Source organism: Trichoderma atroviride, chromosome 3, assembly GCF_020647795.1.
Source record: "Trichoderma atroviride chromosome 3, complete sequence".
Taxonomy (NCBI): Eukaryota; Fungi; Ascomycota; class Sordariomycetes; order Hypocreales; family Hypocreaceae; genus Trichoderma; species Trichoderma atroviride.
In genome coordinates, this window is record NC_089402.1 from 2,159,318 (window position 1) to 2,182,317 (window position 23,000).

General features: G+C 47.0%; 3 protein-coding genes across 3 annotated transcripts; 2 read left to right on the forward strand and 1 right to left on the reverse strand.

Moving 5' to 3' along the window:
• Positions 1–2,291: 2,291 nt before the first annotated feature.
• Positions 2,292–7,407, forward strand: TrAtP1_005923 (uncharacterized protein). Its single transcript, XM_066112916.1, has 4 exons — positions 2,292–3,580; positions 3,633–5,317; positions 5,439–6,328; positions 6,399–7,407. Exons 2-4 carry the CDS (start codon positions 4,972–4,974, stop codon positions 7,203–7,205), a joined length of 2,043 nt encoding a protein of 680 aa, XP_065969002.1. The 5' UTR covers positions 2,292–3,580; positions 3,633–4,971; the 3' UTR covers positions 7,206–7,407.
• Positions 7,408–8,808: 1,401 nt separating this feature from the next.
• On the reverse strand, positions 8,809–18,630 carry TrAtP1_005924 (uncharacterized protein; the record flags this gene model as incomplete). The annotated part of the gene is made up of 6 exons (XM_066112917.1): positions 8,809–9,571; positions 9,635–10,389; positions 10,463–12,292; positions 12,348–17,592; positions 17,659–18,232; positions 18,293–18,630. The coding sequence occupies 6 exons, from the start codon at positions 18,628–18,630 to the stop codon at positions 8,966–8,968; spliced, it is 9,348 nt and encodes a 3,115-aa protein (XP_065969003.1). The 3' UTR covers positions 8,809–8,965.
• A 2,560-nt stretch (positions 18,631–21,190) lies between these two features.
• Positions 21,191–22,852, forward strand: TrAtP1_005926 (uncharacterized protein; the record flags this gene model as incomplete). Its single annotated transcript, XM_014082599.2, has 3 exons — positions 21,191–21,262; positions 21,311–22,420; positions 22,505–22,852. 3 exons carry the CDS (start codon positions 21,191–21,193, stop codon positions 22,850–22,852), a joined length of 1,530 nt encoding a protein of 509 aa, XP_013938074.1.
• Between the last annotated feature and the right edge of the window lie 148 nt (positions 22,853–23,000).

Here is a 23,000-nt window from a genome sequence, read left to right on the forward strand (position 1 = left end):
GCCACCGATTTAGAACTACTCCGTGGTGTCAGCACCAACAAATAACCTGTCGTCTGGTGGCGCTGGGCTTACAGATAAGCCTGACCTTTTGTTTTCTCGTCATCTCTTTGGATCTCCTAGAATGCCGTAGCAGCGTTGGAGAAGCGCAGCCCTGCATTTGGGCCAACTTGGTGCGATTCGGCTGCTGTAATACGCTCCGAGCTCATGTCGAAAGAATCAAAAGAACCGTTCCACTCCTTCAAATTAAGAAATCATGCTTGATGGATAGAGTTATGTATTGCCAATGAAATTCGTGGACCGAACACCACCATATTTTCTTCTCGAGATAAGGCACGTTGGACGTACGGAGGTTGACCCGTTTGGGCAGCTGGTAAATGACTGAGGAATATCAGATGCGATTACGTATGTCATTTGCACGCCACCCACCTGCTACGAGTCTTTTTGTTTTTTTGTTTATCAGCAGTAAGTCGAGCTCCACATAGTGACTCGTACTTGTGGTGGCGAGTAGAGCGTTTTTCGGATAGAGGAGGCTGATACGGCGCAAAGGAATATCAAAGCTGCGTGTGGATAAGGGCTCAACAATGATGGGCTTTCCATATCAATACTGACGGCTAAAAACGTATTGCGCCATAAGCCCCAAAATACCTAGCATCAAGACGGGCCGAGCCAGGCACTCAGATGTATTCTCAAGGTAGTAGCTAAGACAGGCGTGAAGGAATTGAGGTAAAGAATACGATTTTGAATATTGCGGCCTAAACATGTCTACGGCTTCTGAATGTCAACATTTGAATAAGTCGGCATCTTCTAAATAGGCTAAATTATCTGAGATTTACAAGAAATATCATGTAAACCCGCGAGAAAGTGTAAACTCGAGGGACTTTTGAACTGCCGTCCACTCGGGATAAAGATTTACGTGCCGAATATCTTCTGGATTGTCTCGGATCTTCGTTTGTATTAGGAAATTGAAGTGTTTGAAACGCTGTTGGACTTTCGACGAAGGAGGGATTAAAAAGTAGGAGGTTAGGAGGGTTGCAAGGGGCAAATTCGAGATGAGAATGTCTCAAGATGTTGGAGGGATCAAGTGAAGGTTGAGTACGTGGATTCTGGACATCACAGCAAAGTACCAAAAGATATCCATGTTGGTCACAGCCGGACAAAAATCGGCTTCAAGCAGTTACCGACATGGCCGAGACATCAAAAATCTTTCAATGTCGCGCAGACGGCGAAAATCCTCAAATCTACTGACCATGTCGGCGTAATTTGTGATGCTACCTATACGAGATGACTGGCATAGCAAGGCTCCAGGACACATGCAAGAGAGCAAATAAGGGACAAGGGTGAGTTGCAGTGCCTGGCTTCTTGCTTTGATGAGATGTTATTGTAGTCAAACATGGTGTTTTTGACGATATCCTGCTCGTCTTCCTGTTACCGCCGCGGATATGGGAAGCCGAAGACGGCTTTGCCGGCTGGACGTTAAACTATGTCGCAGGGCCTGGGGACGGCGATCATTGCTGAATGAAGATGAATAAATTAAAAACACCACGTACTACAAGTAGGTACGTTGTATATGTTGCTCCGTATCCCATGCTACGGTACTTGAGAATTTATTCGGTTATGCCCTGTAAGTGTCGTCGATGGAATACTTGGCGTCTTCTGTGCGACGTGACACGGCAGCCTGGGCATCTGAGAGGCGTGTAGATTCCGAGTCTTGGCGATGAGCGCCTTTATGTAACCTCTTGACTGCGAACCGGGTTTCAGCTTTGTAATGCGATAATTCGCCGACTATCTCTGTAAGACCTCGATTTGGAATTCCTTGTACATGCATATGCTGCTACTGCAGAGTACTTGCAGGACCCGGGCAGCTTCGAGGACAAGGTAGACGATACATGCCCTCGGAGCCCCGTAATTGATATTCCTTCTTTGAAAACTCTACCATCATCTGCGTTACTACAAGCCCTGGTCGCAGTTTGTGGATTCTATCCCGCAGATTCCCTCAACCCATGTCGATGATCGGAAGTCTTTGCGCGCCGTGCCGTTGATGCTGCATACGTACACCGTTTTGGTTGATATGTCGGCGCAGTTTGGCGCTTCATGGGCCCGGATGTGATGACTATCTTGGATCACCAACAGGAACAGGAATGAGAAATAGGAGTTTATGCAGAGAAGACTGCTGTTGGACAGAAACACTTTGTGACAAAGACTGCTTGATGCTCTATCACGTCTAAAAATAGTCACTATGAGCACTAGTTCGTACCTTGAATTTTAGCGGGTGATTTCGCTGGTGATGCCGCTTCTAGCTTCGCAGAACCTCTCCACTTCATCTCCATTTCCCCGCAAAGAGGCGCCGAACTAATACTGCTAAATGTCGAATTTTCGTGCTTGACCAACAGCCAGGAAGCCATCTGGATGTTGTTATTAGCATTCCAGGCCAGTTTCCTCGCAGCGGTTCAAGCATTGCTCAACAACTGGCTGCTTTCTGATAGCTCTCCTAATCAGGGGCTTCTCGGCCTAGTCGATGCAACGGTAGCTGAGAATAGGGAAACGCCACCCGAGTTATACGTCGTTTGTTTCTAAAAAAGGGACCGACCAATGCAGCCTCAGCGTTACATTGCTCGCCAGAATCGCCCCAAGCGTTCCCGAGTTGGGTCTTCTGCCTACCTGCAAGAGGGGCTGCAGGGCTGTCGAGCCGAGCCCAATCACCTCAGATGGCGGAATCGGTACAGATGGGGCAAGTCCATTGTTTGCAGCCGGGAGCTAAATCGACGAGGAGATGGCGTCTAGCTGTTTGAGAATTGGAGATTTCCACGAACCAGCGAACAAGACCCGGGGTCAAGAAGTGGCCTCCGCTCCTAACCGCCTGGACTAGATGCATCTGCCGGAGTGCTGCTTCCAACCACTCACGGGATGCCATTGCCATCAGATGCCTCGGGATATGCAGCTTCGTCACCTTCATCTGGAGTCCGGACAGAACCTCTGCGAAATCCCCTTCCCAGGAACAGGGGCCTTCTGGAAAGACACGCCCCCAAGCCCCAGCTGTGATGGCATACCCTCCATTTGTCTTTGCAGTTGAGCCACCTCGCAGACTATTTGCCAGAATGAGATGTGGCTAGCAGAAGAGAAGATCTCATGCAGCACATTCAATTTCACACACATGACGGGGTACCGGCCAAAGAATTCTCGCCTATTCTGGGCATACGCTGTCTGTTGGTCTTGGCTCGCATTCGCTGCAACGTCAGAGCCGCCAACTCGGAAAACCGGCACGGCTGGGGGGGCTTGCTTTGGTAATCTGCAACTGATTTACTACCTTGGAGCTCAGAGAAACCCTGGATTCTCACCTCGACAATTTCTTGTGCCGCCATGGAGTATAGGACCTGGCGTCGTCGATTCCTAGTCGTTTGAGTCTTTGATGCCGTCGCTTGATAAAAACGCAGCTCGGTGGGCTCCCTCAACCCCGCCTGTCTCTTGCAATGTGGAGACCCAACAACAGATCAGTCATTTTAGGACTGGCCTTTATCGCGAATAGTGACATTTCAGGCTCGTGGAGAAGGTGGATGGCCAACTCGGGCGAGAAGGAGAAAAGGTAAATTCAACGGGTACAGGGGCGAAACATGGCTAACCCCCCCCGACTAAAGTGCTTGAAGAAATGCAATATTAGATCAATGCCTCCACTCCTGGCAGCATCGTTGCTAGTCAGCCGCTAATTGTGTCTAGCCTTGCTCCCCGGGGGGGTAAGATTTGGAGCTATCGCCAAAGAACGCCACTGAGGGGGCTGGCTATTACAGCAAATGGACTAAATACGACTCTTCACAGCTGGCTCGTTGCCGTGAGAGGTGAGATGCCATGCTTGTAAGTTGTCCCCTCTTCAATGGTCCTCGGTTAGTTTCAACCAGTTTTTGGGTCATTGTGCAAGCTAGAGAATCTTGTTAGCGAACGTTTCCCATCAATTTCGAGAGCGTTTGTTGTACCTAATACTTACCGTTTCTTTCTGATGAGAATCAAGAGTCGTTCTTTATGCATAAGTGGCAGTACTAAAATAAGGCAGAGGGGGGAAAAGAGAGAAAGGGGCCCTTGAGCTACCTACATGGAGGCCTGTATAGAGCTACCCTCCCTGTCAGTCTCATGGATCTCGAGAGTCCGGCCATAAGCATAGCTCAGTATGCGGCCGCTTGTTGATGGCACACTAGTACGGTACGAGCATATACTTGTACGAAGCACATATACCTCCTATGTAAGTATTTTGTACAAGGGGATAGGGCCATGGACGAATGCTTGTCCGCGTTGCATGCACGGAGCAATTGCTCATTTATCCTGACGGGACGCAATGGGGAAAAGAACGACATCCGGCACGACACTCTCAGCCCAGGAACGTTGAAATACTGCCGAGCCAGGCAGTCGCGTGTGTGTGTCTAGATTCGCGCTGGCTGCCGTCGAGGCAATTTCTTAGCTCCCAATGCTACCCCTCTCGGTGAATCGTTAACGATTGGATTAAAGTTGGTGTGACTCGTCCTCGCCTTCTGCTGTGCCCAAGGAGAGTGGTTGTTCGGATAAAGTTGGTGTGCTGCATGCAACAGATTCGGGGCTTCGTCACATCTGAGGACCGGTACCTTGTGAGGGCACCATCCATTCGCGTCGACTTCTTGAATCCGAATACTGCATAGTCGTTCAGCTTGGAGCGGCTGCTTTCTCCAACTTTGCCTGGGCATTGTCAATCATCTCCAGAAGAGAGCTCCTAGGTTTAGAGTCCTCATACTCACACCTATATAGAGTCGGAGAGGCCCCCCCTCTTTCTCCAACCCCTGGGTTATGAGCATTGGTGTTTGGTTCGATCTATTTCATCAAGAACGGCCTTAGCTCTTATTTATATATACGTTTGCACTGAGGCTTGTCGAGTTGCCGCAACTCCGAGACCTTTCCGAACCTCCAGACCGGTTGGCTCCAACGGACACATCCCGAGCCCTCCCGATCGTCACAATGGATAAAGTTTCCAAGAAACTATCAGAGGCCAAAGAAGATGTTGTCACGGCCTATCAAACCGATGCTAATGTCAATAGAGTCAAGCGCTGGGCTGGGCCTATTGCTCGTCGCACCCCGTCTGCCGCGGCTGAGTATCTCTATGAGAAGTTCCCCATCGTCCAGTGGCTGCCTCGATACAACCCCAAATGGCTTCTGAACGACTTTGTCGCTGGCATCACCGTTGGTGTGATGTTTGTGCCACAGGGTATCTCTTACGCTAAAATTGCGACCATCCCTGTGGTGCATGGTCTCTACTCTGCTTGGATTCCGTCTTTACTTTATCTGTTCATGGGAACTTCAAAAGGTGAGTGAAATGGATACCTACCCGCTACCTCCCGTTTTTCTTTAAATGCACGAAAATGATCGTTACAAGTGTTTGTTCCAGATTGGCTGACTTGGGCTTCTTTTTGTTTCCGACTTATTAGAGATATCCACTGGACCGACATCTGTTCTTGGGCTTCTTACAGCAGAGGCAGTTGCCTCTTTGCCTGATGAAGACCCGGCTACGGTTGCCTCAGCCGTGGCATTCATGGTTGGCGTCTATGCTCTTATTGTTGGAGCCCTCAAACTTGGATTCCTACTCGACTTCGTCAGCGGCCCTGTCTTGACTGGATGGATCTCAGCTGTTGCTTTGGTCATCTTGCTTGGGCAAGTCGGTTCTCTGGTCGGCTTGACCGTCGGTTCTACAACTGTAGAGATTATTCGCGGAGTCCTCGGCCACCTTGACAAAATCCAAGGAATGACAGCGTGCATTGGGTTGACGGGCATTGCGATGCTCTTAGTCTTCGAGCATGTTGGCAAGACCATCGGCAAGAAGAACAAATGGATCAAGTTTGTTTGCACCAGTCGAGCTGCGGTTGTTCTCATCATCTACACCCTCATCTCCTGGGGTGTTAACAAGGACCGTGGCGAGAAGAACTATATGTGGGCTGTGACTGAGATTAATGCCAATGGACTTGCCAAGGCTAAGACTCACGACACCAATCTGCTCGCCAAGGTGGCTGGTCGATCTGTGGCCCCGTTTATCGCCATGTCGATTGAACATCTTGGAGTCGGAAAGGCTTTTGGTCTACGCAACGGATATGACATTGATCGCTCTCAAGAGCTCTTGTTCCTCGGCACTGCCAACATGGTTGCTAGTATTCAAGGCTCGATGGCGTCTGGAGGTGCCATGAGTCGTACGGCTGTTTCTAGCGAGGCCGGTTCTAGGTCTCCTTTGAACTTTATTTTTACTGCTGGATTTGTTCTCTTGACTCTCTATGAGCTTGCTCCAGCTTTGTACTGGATTCCCAAGGCCACTCTTGCTGCTATCATTGTAAGTTTAGACTCCATCTCGTTTCACTGGTACACACTCGAGATACTAATACAGGCTCCATCACTTCTAGATCATGGCTGTTGCTCATCTCGTCTCCCCCCCCAAGCTCTTTTATCGGTACTGGAGGATCAGCTTCATCGATTTTGTTGCTTCAATGCTGGGATTCTGGGTCACCCTTTTCACCACAACGGAAATTGGTCTCGCCGTGTCTGTCGGCTTTAGTATCGCCTACACTCTCCTCAGGCTTGCTTTCCCTCGTCTGGTCAAGATTTCTCATTCGCAAGCAGAGAATAACCATTGGTCTTTCTCAAAGAACCGCCCTAAGGACTCAGAAATCGATGTTCCCTCGGAGGCATACCTAGTCAAATTTACTAGTGATATGCTGTTTCCCAACGCTGAACGACTCAAGAATTCCATTGTTGAGGATATCAAAGTTCGTTATGAAGCTACTTCTGCAATGGTTCAGGCTGCCGAAGAAAACCGAGTTTGGAACGACTCGACGAAGAGACGAGTCGCAAAGATCCGTCACCGCGAACAAATAGCGCCCATCTCAACCGACGCTTATCCTTTACGTTACATTGTTCTCGATTTTGAGATGATTTCATTTATTGACACAACTGCTGTTCTACTACTTATCGAGTTAAAGATGTCTCTGCGCAAATACTTGGGCAAGGAGTTGCAATTCCGCTTTGTCAACATGGCTCCCCAAGTTCTTGAAAGGTTCACCCGCTCAGAGTGGGAATTCGTTCGCGAGGGCGAAGAGCGCACTGGAAATGACGATGTCATCTTCTCTTCCTTTGAGGCTGCTCTATTGCACCGCGATGGAGATGATAAGGACGAGAAGGTCCAGTATGTGGAGAAGGCGGTCGACGTTTAGGAGGCTGAATAAGGTATATAGGATTCAGCAACAACTGCTCAGATTTTTTTTGCAATTTGAGGGATGGGAAATTATGGACAGGGCTTGGAAACCCTGGAGGAGTTGGGCTATGGGAATTATTTTGTGACGGAATATGGGTTACTTTACGATTATGGAACGATATCTGACTGTTCAGGTCTCCCTGAACAGCGCAACAATTTAGCTTCGAATTTAACAGTTTATGTATTAAATTTTCTAAAATGCTTTCTTCTTCACACTCTAATTTTGTAAAAAATCCTAAAATGCTATAGTATTCAGCAACGATATCGTAACCACACCACGCTGGTTGAGCTTCCCAACTCTCCAGTCGAGGCAAGCTGGCCAACCTGCGAGAAAGACCACCAAAGAAGGCCAAGCCAAACTACTAGAAGAACGGATTTGGGCTTGTAATGCAGGTAAGACAAATGGCGTCAAGACCCCCCCTCATTCTGATCCTGTTCATAACCGGACGAATCTCGGTATCGAGGGCAGTCGTCCAAGGCTCTATGTTGGCGCTAAGCATACACTGCCCCCCCCAAATCGACACGATCTGAGGATATAAGTCAAACTATTTGTTTTTACCCCTCTTGTTTCTTTCATGTAAGTGGTAAAGCTGGGGTAAATAGCTGAACCTAGAGTGGAAGATGGGGCTGTCTACTATTTGCCCGAGACGTCTTCCATGCCAAGGAGGAGGAGATGGGGGAAAGGGGGGAGGGGTGGGAACAGCCTGGAGGCAAAAGATAGCTAAGAAGAGATAGAAAGTGAGGAGAAGGAACTTTTTGTTGGAGGCAAAAGATGGCTACGCCGGTTTCTGCTTTGGGGAACGTTATGGAGATGAGTTGGAGTGAAAAAGGGGGTGTAGGTTTGTACGTATGTAGGCATAGATGGAGATGGGGCGTGTAAGGGGGGGGTATACGAGACACTCATATTGTTGATTTAAACCGTAATAGGATAACAGAAGGGCATGGAAACTCTTAATACGACTTGAAGAAACGTCCTGTTATTGGATTAGTTGTAGTCAGGCGGCCAAAAGAGGCTGATGTGTAATGCACTGGCCTATTTCTTCCCCCCCTTGTACTGGAACTAGGGTATAAATCCGGTGGTCTAATCTGAGTTAGGATAGTGGATGAGAAGGCAAACGTCTGAGGAACCGTGTGTATGGGGTCATTGGAGTAGTATACATCAGTGGATCAAGCGTGGGTGGCGATAAGTGAGGTTGGAGTTGGTGGTAGGTTGAATGGAGGCCCTCCTCTTGGTGCGGTGCTTGAGATACATACTTGTGACACGTATATCTGTATCAATTACTACATATGTGTATTATATTTACATCGATGCTATTAAATTGACTTTATATATGACCGATGATAGATAACTAAACACCTGATTAACTGCTACCCTTGTGCCTGCATGCTCGTTTCTTACTTTCAGTTGCGATAGTCTCATGGATACTCATGTATACTCTCAAATAAATTGCATCAATAACTCTTTACAAATATCTCTAACAGTCTTATCCCAAATCGATATCCCGAATCGATATCCCGAATCGATATCCCGAATCGAGGCCAAACTCTCATAGTTCATCTTTCCCAAAATTCACAATATCTCGAACAACCTTATCCCAAATCGAGAACAAATCATCATAATTAATCTTTTCCAAGATTAATCATTCAAGCATAACCAGTCACTTTCCCACCCTCACAATTCAGGAGGACAGTATAAAAACAGTCTCAGAATAACAAGACTCATTTCTCATCAGCGACATCGCCTCCCCAATCTCCATCCTCTGCCTCTTTCCATTCTTCATCATCTGACTCTTCCCACTCTCCATTGTCTGGCTCTTCAATAACATCCTCAGTTGGAACGGCTGTGAGCATCGTAGTCGCTACAGGGGCAGTTCGCGCGAAAAACGGATGGTCTTGAGCTGGTGTCTTTCCAAGACAGATGTATCCTATTGGCGTGTGGAGCACATCATTCGCTCGGCAGCGAACACCAAGCCATTCCAATAGAAACGTAGAGCTAATTCGAGTATCCGCTTGAGAGTCCCTCATGAAGGCGTTTGCGAGGTTCCATTCTTCGTAGCCCATGTAGAGGCGGCCTGCCAAAATGCCCAGCTCCACTTTGAACCACGAAGGGAATTCAGCATCGAGGGGAATTGGCGGCAATGTATAGTATCGAAGCTGGTTAAAAGGTGTCATAGATCGTGTGATGGGCGCAGCGTAGGCAATGAGATGCACTTTTGCTTCGTTACCGGCGAGTCGAAGCCTCGGAATAAGCAGCTCAGCCTCTTCTGGAATGACAACCAGGGCGGTCTGAGTGGAAATGCTCCAGAGAATCCATTCCACAGGACGCTATTAACGATGTTCATAATTAGTATCTCGACTGATGATAAATATTTGGCAAATTAGACTTACCAGGAACCGATCGCCCACATTCTTCTTTTTCTTGTAGAGCACAATGGTCCGACAAAATTCGTTTGAGACAAAGAAATTCGATCCAGTGCTACAAATCTCATGCTTTTTGCCAACTTCCGCCTGACCAATGTAGTCAAAGGCATGATCAACTTCTCCAGCGGCAGTATCTAGCTCCCCAGTCTTCAAGAAATTTACGATAGTTGAGCTCAGGCCTGGGAATGGGAATGCCTCGTAGTGAATGGGCTTTTCTGTATGGCGTTCTGTCTCAAGCTGTACTTCGAGCTCACGCTCTTGCTCCACCTCACCAAATGCATCTTGCTGCCAAGCGTCAGTACTATCGTTTTGAGATAGCTTGTCCACGAATCCTTGAAGGGGAGCAGAGCCCATTTCCCCAAGACTTTGCAACGGGTCGTGAGATGAGCCGCCGTATAGCTGCTCCAGAGTTTGATGCTCTTGCTGTTGCAATACTTTGACAAGGCTAGTTTTTGAAAACTCTGAGTTAAGAAAGTCAGGATACTGCAGGACTGCATTTGCGCGTCTGCAGTAATCGATACCTTGCGCCCGAAAGAGTGGATGCAAGTCTTCATTTGCCCGACAGGTTTGTTCTAAAAGCCAGAAAATGACGTGAGGAGACTCGATGTAGCGTTTAATAGGGAATCTTTGACCGCAAATATCCCTGATGCTCATATCGACTTCTGGAGGGGCGAAGAAGGTCACACATTGAGTTGTACGCAGCTGTCGAAGACGCATGGCCGCTACAATGAAAATTGGATTGTTAGCATTCATTTTTACCACAGAGAGACATGGGATAGCAAAGAAGATACTTGCCTTGCATTGTTGTGTCTTTGGTCTGCTTGAGTGCCAGAGTCAGTGCTGCCCGTGCATCTTCAGGCAATTTCAGGTCAACTCCTCTGGTATGAGCCTCATCAAAATAGACAACGCAATCTCTCAAATCATTCGCTAGCCGTGTCGCAAGCAGCGGCGCATCTCTCTTTGCCGGATCTCTGAAGGTAACCCAGGCACTGTTATCAGCACGAAAATAAACAGCTGCTTGTGCTTTTTTGTCGACATCGAGCCACAGCTTTGCTAAGTCTTGGTTTTCCATCTCAAGGATATATGCGCCAGCATCTATTAGAACCCTGATACCAAGATTCCATAGCTTCATCAGCATGTTTCGCTCACTGAGGCGCCGTCGATTGTGATTCACCAAATCAGCGTATCCCCTGTTTCGAGGCTGCAGCAGGTACGATAAGACCTCGGCATTTGTCTGAAGAAGATCGGGAAGATCTTCTTGCTGAATGGTCATAGGTAGTAAGTAACTATTATCATTGGTGCCACTGAAGCCTGTCGTTCGTGCCTTGAGGGTCGTTTTTGGTTCGGTAGCCTGGGGAATATCCCATGCAGAAGCTTGCAATTTTATGGTGAATTGCCGCGCGTGAAGGGGGAAGACGAAATTGTTCATATAATAGTCGGTAACGACTTGGGTTCGGCATAAATTCTCCCATAGTAGCCTCATCTGCGATTCATCGTCTAGATTGATAAAGTTCCAATGCTGCAGAGAAGGAGGTAGAACTGATCCTGAAGTCAACTTCTCATATTCAAACGCTGCGTCTTCTGAGTCCAATACATGCTTTATGGCTTGTCGGAACTGCTCATATGATAGCCCAGCTGAGTAAAAGCTTAGACATGTCAAAATGATGGCGACATCCGGATGACCGTACTCGGATAACTCCGAAGGTACGCCTTTAGCCATATAGGGGACTGCGACGGGAGGTCGATGCGGATGAAGGCCGTATTGCACGTTCCATCGCTTCGCTAGGCAGAGTACCAGTATCTTGCAAGTAATGAATCCCCGAACAGTGAGTAGCATTTTCTTCGCACTCTCAGGGCGTGAGAAAGAATTAGCTGCTTTTTCGAATAGCTTTTCATCAAGATTTTTCTCAGAAAGCACTCGCTTGATAGCTGTTCGCGTGTCTTCATTGACTGACACTTCTCTGTAGAGGAACGGAGCTTTGCCGGCGGCGACATCTTCTACTATGAGCCGGTGAAGCTCATCTTCGACATCAGTACGGAGGAATTGAATAGTAGGAAGCCAGCTAGATGTTGCCAGAACTTCTATACTTCCTGGAAAACCTTTCAGTAATCGCGGCACATACTCGCACACCATAGACAAAAGGCCCTGAGCAACCCGCCATCGGAATGGATGCCCGTCGACTGCTTTTTCTGATCCGCTAGGATAGTTCAACTGAGTTTTCGGAGATAGTGTGAAATCTGATTCATCCAGTATATCTCGACAGTGGGTATCAAGCCATTTCTGGAAGTTGATCATTGTTTTGGCTTCTTTGGATTTACTATCCGCAAGGCGCTGTAGCCCTGATAGCCTAAACGATAGCACATGCTCATGGCTCGTTAAGATTAAACCTCTGGATCTTTGCATATCATGGTGCAGCTCCTTGTATAGCTGAAGCATATGATCTGCCGTGGATGTTTGTCGCGAGAATGGTATATGATATATTCCTCGTCCGACGAGGCCACCGAGTCGTGCGTGTATCATATTAGCTGTTTGCATTACAAGAGCCCTAGGGACAATAAGGCGGGATACGTCCATGCCATTTGCCAACATAGCCGCGGCCATGGGCATGATACATGATGTTTTGCCTGTAGAATAAACGTTAATGTTTGGTCTGGATCTGGGTATTCTGTCACACCTTACCTTTCCCCATGTTCATTTGTAGCACGCTATTCTTGCCCGAAACGGGATTAATGATAGCTCGGGCAACGTCAACTTGATCCGTGCGAATCAACATGTTGCTGTCAATCTCAAGTAGCAGCCAATCTGAATCTTCTTGCACAGGATCCCAGTTCTCATGGCCGACATTGTGAAGCTCTTCATACATAGCTCGCTGATCTCCACAAAGAATAGCGGATCTCAGACGGTTTAACCTCTGAATCTCGGCGATTGCGCAGCCATAATGTATAAGAGCTTCCTTCATGTCATAGCCAAATCGATGATTGGCGCGGGTTTGCAAAAGTTCGAGCATCTCAATAGGAGTTTTGCACGGCAGAAGGTTCCCCAAAGTGAGCCACTTGAATCGTGTATCGCTTGACCAAAGCGCGTCCTTGATCAATTGCAAATATGAGGCTGCGGCTGCCTGGGTATCATCAATTGCATCCATTATCTCCATCATTTCAGGGATAAAAGGTCGCGAATCGGCACCTGCTGTATGGATGTTATGCTCCAGGGCTTCCAAACTGCGAAGAAGATCACCGCTATAATCACGACGCAGGGCACTTGGCGACCTAGAGAAGGAGTCTAGTATTTGACCTAGCTCGACAATCTCAGGTGGCGCTTGTTGAAGCTCGCTGTCGTGTGATTTTCGTTTAGTAGATTTGAAATGACCGCCGAGTCGAAAAAGTTCTGGACCATCCTTAACCACAAGATCTTGCGAAATAGATGGTATAAGTTCTTGATACTTGGTATTGAGAAAGTTTGAAATTCTCGGCTGCCACTGTCCAGGTTCCCTCAAAGAGTAGCTTGAGCTATTGTACTGGTCTTGATATTGCAAAATAGTCGCATCAACTTGACCTATATAGGCTGCCAACAGATCATTTTGCTTTCTGCGAACCCATTCTGGCTTGACAGTGCTTAATGCAGAGGAAACATCAATAAGGGGTAGATTATGGGCCTCGCTGAAGTCAATACTGTTGGGAAGCTCAGGCCAAAATTTGAGAAGCTCCTCAGCAAATAATTTCCCTTGGGTTTCACACTCTTTTTCGTGGCTTTCCATCTTTCTCTGCTGTTTTTTCTCGTTGTTAGACACCCAGGGGCACGGTATAAATGCTTCGGCAATGAACTGTTGAAGATTCTCAGTTGAAGGAGGTCCGCGTTCTTTAAATTCCGAAAAGCCAGAGTCCTGTGGACGCTCTAAGTCTCTGAGTTCCTTGATAGAACAAAAGGCCGCCAAGAAGTTGACAACGTCCATATCAGCCTGGGGGCGAAATAAGATTAGACTCAGCTGAAAGACTGGTGAGAAAACATTGTTCTCGTCACAGCATAAGTTTATGAGTGATCCTAAACGCTGCTTGATTGGGTCTTCCATTTGATTCAAGAGAGGTTCCACGCTTAACAGAGAACCATCATTGAAGCCATCAATATAGTCCCAGCCCTCAAGAATTTCTTGCATACTGCGCTTGATCTCGAACCGAGGTGAGCTTGAGCTTATCATATTGGCAATTCTGTAAACCTGGCAGCTATTGGCGTCTAATGATCTGTCACGAGGAACGTACACCTTATCAGATTGCTGTAGAAATGCCGTGTCTTCAACTGTTCGCTCATATAGCGAGCGGCGAGCTTTTGCACGGAGCCGCAGCTGGGTTTCTTCCCTCGAAGGCATCGGATGAATACCCTTCCCTTGAGAGAATTTAATGAGCTTGGCTGCCTTCTCCTCTATTTTTTGGATCAGACCTTCAAATTGGTCGCTTTGAACTGTCACCGTAAGCAACTCATTCCATTTTACCCTCTGTAAACGTTTGAGCTCTGCAGGATAATAATCTCGTTGAGGGAGCAGGGATATAAACTCTTGAAGATTCGGAGAACAATCTGGTGACCATGGTTGGGCTGTACCAGACTTCAGAATGCGAATTGCTTCCTCCGTTCCGGTTACTCCTGTTAGAGGATCTGGTAAACAGAAGGATGTAACAGCGTGGTATAGAGCTTTTTTGTACAGCAAAAGTGGTTCCGCTGGTGCAGATAAGCGGCCAAGAGTCTCGTCAATGTCAAATCGGAAATACCCATCAGAGTCCTTTGTGAAAGAGGATACATGCACGCCGCTGTGGTGGCGTGCCCATGTCAATTTTCCATTGGGTACAATTATGCTTCTCTTCTTCTCATCTTGCATATCTCGTAACACAATCTTACTGGTAAGCCCATACCATGTTCCAGCGTCTTGATTGAGGTCGAGGAAGGCTTTGAGCTGCCTGCAGTGAAGTATGCCCCTGTTATTGACGTAGAACTCAAGATCTAAGTGACGTAGTTCAACTGACAGCGTGCCTCTTCGTGCCAACGGTTGGAAGACTGTTAGCTTTTGTGGCATTTCAAAATGCTGAAATGCATTGGCCACTTGTTGAAACACGGCAGATCGTGGATCAACTAGTCTCACGTTTTCACCACGAACTGCTGTTCGCTGAGAAAAGTTCAATTTCCAGTCGCGAGTCCGGCTCCACCAAATTGAAGGATGTCGCCGAATTTCCAAAATGCTCTCATCTAAATTGAGCCAATGATAGCAAGAATCTACCAGACTCATAGGTAGATCAAATGTCATCAGATTCAGCTTAAATATCTCTTTGGGGATAAATTCGTAAATCACATCTCCTTTCTGTGCTCGAATAATGACCCGAGAGTCGCGTCGGCCAAAATGAATGATCTGATCTTCAATTAGGCGGTCAAGTTCATAGTCCATACCGAACATGGACGAAGGATAGACGTATAAGCTGTGGTCTCCAAATAAAAGCTGGGTGGTGGGATCGTTGAGCATAGCTGGTGGGAGACTCCCTCGTCTCTTTCCATTAACGAGGAAATGGCCTTCTAAGATATGTAAATGGAAGACTTGTTTGCTTTGAAAGCGCCCAAAGTCCTCATCTATAACAAATCGGATCCATCTTTGATGTGGAGAAGAAAGAAACGTCCAAGATGATTCGGATTGGGCCGTACGATTTGTAATATTTTGCCAATCAACGTGAATAGCCTCCCCAATGATGCCTGAATGAGCTTCGACTGCAGAATGAATCAAAGAGCCAAGACGAAAAGTCATCTTTGCATCATGAATGAGCATGTTTTTGACTAGGTCTGGCAAGCTGTTGATGCCAACCGCTTGATTCTCCTGAAGCGCAATTGAAGCTCGAATCCAAGAAGAAAGGTCAGTCGACAAAAGTGCCGTCTCACATCTCATGTAGATCTCGAAAGTCCGACGACATAGTAATGCGGCCTTCAGGCTATAAATGGAGATTCTATGAGCATCCTTTTTGTCTTGGGCCTTCCTAGATTCTTCCTGCGATGCGTTGACCCATTTTAGAGCAATAGCCCTAGCTAATTTGAGGAGATGGTCAAACTCGCTGCGCATCTCGCCATCGGGCAGGAGAGAGAAAGCTCGTAAACTCAGATTGATGAGAAGCTCCATGCCGCTTGATTCTCTCCAATTTGTACGGATAGATTCAAGTCGATTCTCAATTTGTTCCTTCAATCTCCGAGTGAAGTCCATGTCTGTCATAATTGAATGCACGCTACGCAGAGCGGTCGAATCCTCTGGGGGGCGGGGGCCGGCTTGGACAGCTAACTGAGTAAGTGTCAAAGTCGTATCTTCACTGCTGAAGTCGAGGTTGGAAGAGCCCAGTTCCACGAGAATCTTTGGCCAGCGGCGAAATTTGCCAGCAAGGAGTTTCTGATATGCCGAAAACCCTGCTACAGACATGGTGGATGGGCATTTGGTGATATTGGCTTGGATCTCATAAGATGATGGTCCGTCAAAATCCTCAGCCGGATGTTGCTGTGGTTTCAAAATTGTGCTAGAAATCCCTCTTGGGACACGAATGCCGCAGATATGATACAGCGTGGGGACTTTAGCAAGATCCCTCGCCCAGATTTTGGCTTCATGGTCATATAAATAAAAATCTGCCGCGAATGGCAGGATGATTTTATTCATAGGCACCAATCCATTACTGAAACTGTAATGTGTTTCTATGAAGCACTTCTTCCGAGATGCGAGTGAAATCCCCGTGTGATCTGCGGTCATAAAGTTCGACAGTAGAGGACATGATGATAACGAAGTAAAGGGTGGCTTCGACTGTAAGCGGTCAGGGTGCGCCAAGTCTCTCAGAATCCTCCATGTTGCATTGCGGTATGCAGCCAAGTATTTGGGAACTACCAATTCGAAAACAATTTGGCACTTTGTATTCTCGTGTTCTGGAAGAAAATCTTCGTGATGTTGCACCTGGAGCCGATTACGACACCTCCAGTGCCAACACCTCACGCAGCCATGAATAACCCGAACGCCATGTTCAAACGTGCAACGACAACTCGTCGTATTGATGTTTTGAGTAAGTTCTTCATACTCAGCTGTGACCTCCCTCCATTTATCAATCTTAGCGTCACGGTTCGCCTGCGCTGCACGTTCGATGGTTGCCATGTCTCCCTTCATCTGCTCTGATTGCTTCACATATTGTTTGGCGAAGCTGACCGCGCCCGAATCTTCAAAAATGTGACCATGTTGAGCTTTTGCATGCCGATTATCAAGGTAATCCTGAATTGCTAAGAGGCGCTTCATATCAGTCAGGGAGGGCAGTTGAAGGGCATCGAGGAGTGCGGGCCTGAAGACAGGGCGATAGTTGCTCAACAGAGGACAGTTAATAAGGGCAGATTTATCCATCCGCATCCAGAGCTCAAATATCGCGAGCACCTTGGCACTCTGAAGGATTGGGTCGCCATCATAGACTTTTCCGATCACCTGAAAGGCCTTGTGGATTTGATCAGCAAGTGTCCGGCAGTGACTTTCACTACCTTCGATGGAGCTCGAGGTACGCCGGCTATCGAGCTCAATCTTCTGCTCCAGCTGGCTGAGTACATATATACGACTGAAAAAATTATGAGTTTCTCCAATTTCTTCGGTCAAACGACTAGGGAGATCCAATGACACATTACTCGAGGTCTGAGGAGCTTTCTTGGCAGCCAATAGCTTGTTGAGATGGTCGCTGCTATTCTGAAGTGACAGCTGGAAAGATTTTTCGGGCGCTCGTAAGGGAAGCTGTTTGATGACTCGTTCAGTTTCTTTCTTCACATCATCCCAGAGAGTTTCGACAGAGCTATTTGCAAATGTAATTGAGCCTTCAACTGTCGGCGTGACGTTGTTGAAGAATCCCTCAAAAGCCTCTTTGTGCGTTTGCAGGAGAGTTTTCTCCCGTTCAATCTTGATCATTCAGCGGCATAGCTTTGTCCGAAGAGTGACGACCAGCTCAGGTTCAAGCTTTTTTACTTCATTCATGGAAAAAGTATGTTCGACCTTGCCTTCCTTGATAGCAAGTATGTTTGTAGCGTCACGGAGTAAATTGGCAAAGAAAATGCTCATTAACAACTTGTAACAAGCTCGTCCACTTTGACCAAGCGAAAATTCAAGCTGTCTTTGGGTTGCAACCCGCAAGACGAGCCAGAAAGGAAGTCTTCTCCATGGTAATGATGCAGCCTCCAAAAGATTGACGTCATCTCTAACTCTCTTTCTGAGAGTTGGAACAGTTGCAAATTCTCCGATAGCCTCCAGGATAGCCATAAGCATCTGCGTTATCAATGCGGGATCGGATGTGTCGCGAAGCTCTGAGACAACCTTTCCCGCTTTTCGAGCTTGAGCTTGGAGACTATGGATTGACTCCATGCTGGCTTTCTCAAGAAACGCCGCGAGTGACTCCTGAAGCTTCTCATCATTGAACTGTGCAAGAGTCAAACGAACAGAGCGTCCGGGGAAATCCCAAGAAAGGGCATTGTCGGCGGCAAGAACGTGTTCCGTTGTTGGGGACGTTTCGAAAGATTCCAAAACGATTGAGTTTTCTCCGTTCCTATCGATCGCGATTTTGTTAGTGAGACTGAAGTTTACTACGCTGGGTCCAAACACTTACTCATCGATCTCATGCCTGACGAGGATGGCGGCGTTTTGTTCAGTCACATGAAGGATCAGAACATCCTGTGGCTTAATTTGCGCAAAGTATCGCAGCATAGTTTCTTTGTCGAGTCTTCCTCGATTCAACTCGCGGCATGCTTCAAGTGATACGCTCAAAGAGTGGATAGCGTCAGAGAACGGCTGACTTGATAGGCTTTCCGCCTGTTTGCAAGCTCGCAGCAGTCTGGTGAGAAGATTGTCAGATATCTCCCCATACCTCTCTTCTTTTTCTCTTTTCCCAGGGACATTTGGGGGTAAGATTGTGTGATCCAGGACGGATCGAAGGAGAGAACCCATGGTGAGGGTTTGGGGCGGGAGGATGATAAGTAAAGCGCAGCAAAAAGTACGAGAATGGGGGGGATGGACGTGTGGAAGTTGTTTTTTGGAAGAGAATTTTGGAAACGAAGAGCTTGGTATGATATAGATATTTTCGCGTTTGTGCGCCAGCTGCCTCAGGTGAATGATGATCCTGCCAGCTGCCGTTCGTTTGCCGCCAGCAAACACGAATCTGCAGCTGGCCGATATTAGACTATGCCATTCATCGGATATATACATGACGCAGTAATTTCCCCTCCTTTGCCTCTAACACGGCAAAGCATTGCATGCGGGAGGCCTGCAAGGCGAAACGGCGGTTGACTTGGGTTTGTATTTCAGCATTTCTGGGAAACAGGAGGCGGGATTAAACACTGGTTGCAGATACTATCTCGTAGAAAACAGATGAGGAAACCTAATAATATTGGTATATTTCATGTAAATAACTGGCTTCCCCCTGTTGGCTGACAACAGTAAATAAATACTCTGGAGCGATAAAGTGAGTAAATATTCCCATTGGTCAAAGATGCGAAGCAGATTTGGGAAGGTGTATACCGCAGAAGGCTGCTCCCAGCTTTGCTCTTAATGGGGTGAATTGCCAGCGCTAACGTAAGCTTAAAACAAAAACGACTCGCAATTACCTAGTTGGGCAGAAAAACTAGCCGCTCTTGTAAAGTGGAACGAATTTTTGTTTAATTGCTTATTATTATTATTATTATTCCAATATATAGCAAGCAGTTGTTATATATTGTAATATGCTTGCTGTCTTGAATCAAACATGTGCTATTTAAGCATGCAGGACTCCTCCTTAGTGTTACTTTGACAAAAATACTATAATAAAATCCGGACTTCTGCTTTCTTAAGAAAAGTGCCCGCTAAGGGGGGGAAAAGAGTGCTGGAAGCAACTTGCCCGCTCACCTGCAGCCTCAATCAAACGAGATGGCTTCAAACGAATCAGACTGCCATCAAACCGGGCGGCTTTGTTCAAACGGCGTGATCCTGAACAATCCTTTGACCTTGATCAAACCGGCTGACGGCGTCTTAACTATGTGACCTCAATCAAACCGGATAGCCTTGATTGGTGCCCCAGCTTTACTCACCACTATGAACGCTCTAGCGGGCATCAAGCTTTGGCAGTATATTTCAGAAGCTAATCGACCTGTTTATTATTCATGATAAATGCCAGGCTCTTAACACAAGACTTAAAGCTTTGTTACTCCACGTAAAAGGCGAAGCCTAGTTATCGTCGTTCTTAAAGCCCGCATTTCTTCTCAGATGTCTAATCCAGAGCATTTGAGAATAGTAACACTATAGAGACGCAAATAAGGCCTGCGTCACCCCTTGCACTGAAGTGAGAATTTGTTGGTCATTTGTGTCTCGTAATAGCCGTCATGCCGATAAGAGATCCACGCAGGAGATATTTCACGTGTATCGCGGAGCCGGCATCATGTTAAGCAGTTTCGTGAATTACATGACACGACATACAGTGATGCTCACGCAGAGATATTGATGCCAAATATCTTTGTGGGTTCCCCGTCATCACAAAAAGCCATGGAAAGCGGTTAAGCTGCTATGGCACAGACTGGTCTTAAAAGCAAGCAGATATATGACTAAGCCAAACGCACAGAAATACAACCAATGGCTACGAAGTAGAGAGCTGAAATGATGCGATCCCAAAATACAACCTAAAAGAGCTTGGAAACAACTTGCTTGAGAAGGACCACTGAGATCTGGCCATGCCAAGTATATGGATTCAATACATCTATTTTCTACAAGGCATTGACTCGTAATTAGTACGGCCGACGCCATATGGATTGTGCGATAATACCTTCATACGGTGAAAAGGAATGAATTTGACATATGATATCAAGAAGCACTAATTCCTGCGACCAAAGTCGTTTAAGATAAATTATAACGAGTGGAAGCAGTAAATTCTGAATTTGGGAAAATATGACAGAACTATTGGTGGGGTGACCGAGTCTGAAGAACACAGCTTGGTGATAGATGATATCATTGCATGCATACGAAGTTGACACGACCAACAGACATCCAAATCGGGGTGGTGGTCCGAGGTATCGTAATAGCTACCAACCAACAACGGTTCTCAGACCACCTTATTGCGGTATATTTCATACCTGTACACACACAGATATGGTGTTGAAAGACATTGGCCACTCATGTTCAAGACTGTCGGAGGCGGCGGCACACGATGCATCTTTTAGCCTGGCACCACGCCCGCAAGGCTACCAATTGGATCGCAAGACGTGGGGTTTTTCAGTCATGAGGCACATTGTATGAGGCGTGTTATCAATTCTTCGGTGACTTCCCCGCGCAAAGCGCAAATATAAATGTACCTTTGAGGCTGTGTCCTCGAGTGTCTGGCCAAACCGGACCATAGGACTCGACTGCCTTCATCTGCGTCTGTTTTTCTGAGACTTCTGTCCTTTCTCTCCTCATTCTTAGCCAACTATTTTGAACCAACACAAATAAAAATTATAAAAATTTCAACATTTGAATGTATCTTTGTTTACCTAAATAAAAAACAATGACGACTGCTTTGGGTTGGCAGATCTCGCCCTTCAGTTGGCTGACCACCACCGCACTAACACTTTTGACTGTATGGGTCCAACACACAAAGGTCTGACCATAGCTAATGATACTTCAGTATGCCGCACTTCGGATTATTTTTAATTTGTTTCTGCATCCTTTATCCAAAATTCCGGGCCCAATCACATGGAAAGTATCTCGCCTGCCTTTCATCTGGGCTCTTCTAAGGGGCACTCTTGTCCACGATGTTGAGCGGCTGCATCGCAAGTACGGCCCCATCCTCCGTATTTCGCCAAACGATGTCACTTTTGCCCACGAAGATGCCATAAGGGATATATTGGCGTTCCGTAAAGACCGCCTGCCGTTTTTGAAGGATCTCACTTGGTGGAAAGCCAACCCTGGAATGCCAGACTCTATGATTAGCATCATTGACCCAAAGCAGCATGCGCGGATTCGCAACCTCTTGGCGCCTGGATTCACTCCGCGTGCTCTGAAAGAGCAAGAAGATATTCTGCATCTTTATGTCAATCTTTTGGTAGAGCGGATCCGAGAGCTCGCGAGCAAAGAACCCGAAAATGGCGCCATCATCGATGTTGTGCGCTGGTTCAACTTTACCACGTTTGACATCTTTGGCGACCTTGGCTATGGCGAATCATTCAACTGCCTCCAAGATTCAAAGTATCACCCTTGGGTCGCTCTTCTCTTCAAGAGTGTCAAGGCAGTGTCTTTCATAGCAGCGGCACGATTATATCCCGTAATCGAACGCATACTCTTCATGTGCATCCCGCCCTCTTTGAGAGAGATGCAAAAGAACCACTGCCAGCTCATTTCTGACAAGGTTCACAGACGTCTCAATTTTGAACTTGAGCGACCTGACCTTATGTCTCATGTGATACAAGGCGCAGAACGTCAAAGGCTGCCGCAAAGTACCATTGACACCACATTCATGGTGCTGACAATCGCCGGCAGTGAGACAACAGCGACAGCGCTGAGCGGCACTCTCAATTATCTTATCAATAACACGGATAAGCTCGAGATTTTAAAAAGGGAAATCCATGAGGCTTTCCCAGAAGAGAACGACATCAGTCTTGACGCTCTGCGCAAGTTGCCGTATCTTAACGCTGTGATTAATGAAGGACTCAGACTTTGTCCCCCCGTCCCTTGGATTATCCCAAGGAAAGTACCCGAGGGAGGCGAAACTGTGTGCGGAACATGGCTTCCAGGAGGGGTAAGTCAAAATCTCAGTAGTATCTGGTTGCCTTGCTGTCGTATGTCTGTCATTGCGTTGCTCGCTAACAAGTTTGCGAAATAGACTTCAGTATCGGTCCAGGCATATACTCTAAACCGTGACCCGGATCATTATCACTTGGCCACGTCGTTTCATCCAGAGCGCTGGCTGGCTGAAGCGCGCACAAACCCAGAGTCTCCCTTCTTCCACGACCGGCTTGAGGCGATGCAACCCTTCAGTGAAGGGCGGGAATCTTGCTTGGGGCAATACCTGGCACTGGCAGAAATTCGCCTCATATTTTCCAAGCTGCTTTGGTCATTTGACTTTGAGGCACTGGAGGATCGGAAGATAAAGTGGGAGGATATGAGATCATTTCTGATAGTTGAAAAGAAGGCTATTGAGATGAGAGCAAAGTTGAGGGCTACAGCTTAGGTTGCCTGGTCCAATACTTTGTTCCCCCACCACTATTGAGTTGAGAATGGGAGGTACACACTTGGCGAGAGAAATGTCTAGATACCCCAAACAAGCAATACAAGGGGACTATATGATGCTGTTAGTTAGCAGAATACATGTATTTACC

What these genes read in the sequence shown, in the direction of transcription:
- TrAtP1_005923 (XM_066112916.1), top strand. Translation starts at nt 4,972, where the DNA reads ATGGATAAAGTTTCCAAGAAACTATCAGAGGCCAAAGAAGATGTTGTC. An exon ending in GTTCATGGGAACTTCAAAAG is followed by an intron (nt 5,318 to 5,438) that starts GTGAGTGAAATG and finishes CCGACTTATTAG; the next exon opens with AGATATCCACTGGACCGACA. An exon ending in CCACTCTTGCTGCTATCATT is followed by an intron (nt 6,329 to 6,398) that starts GTAAGTTTAGAC and finishes CATCACTTCTAG; the next exon opens with ATCATGGCTGTTGCTCATCT.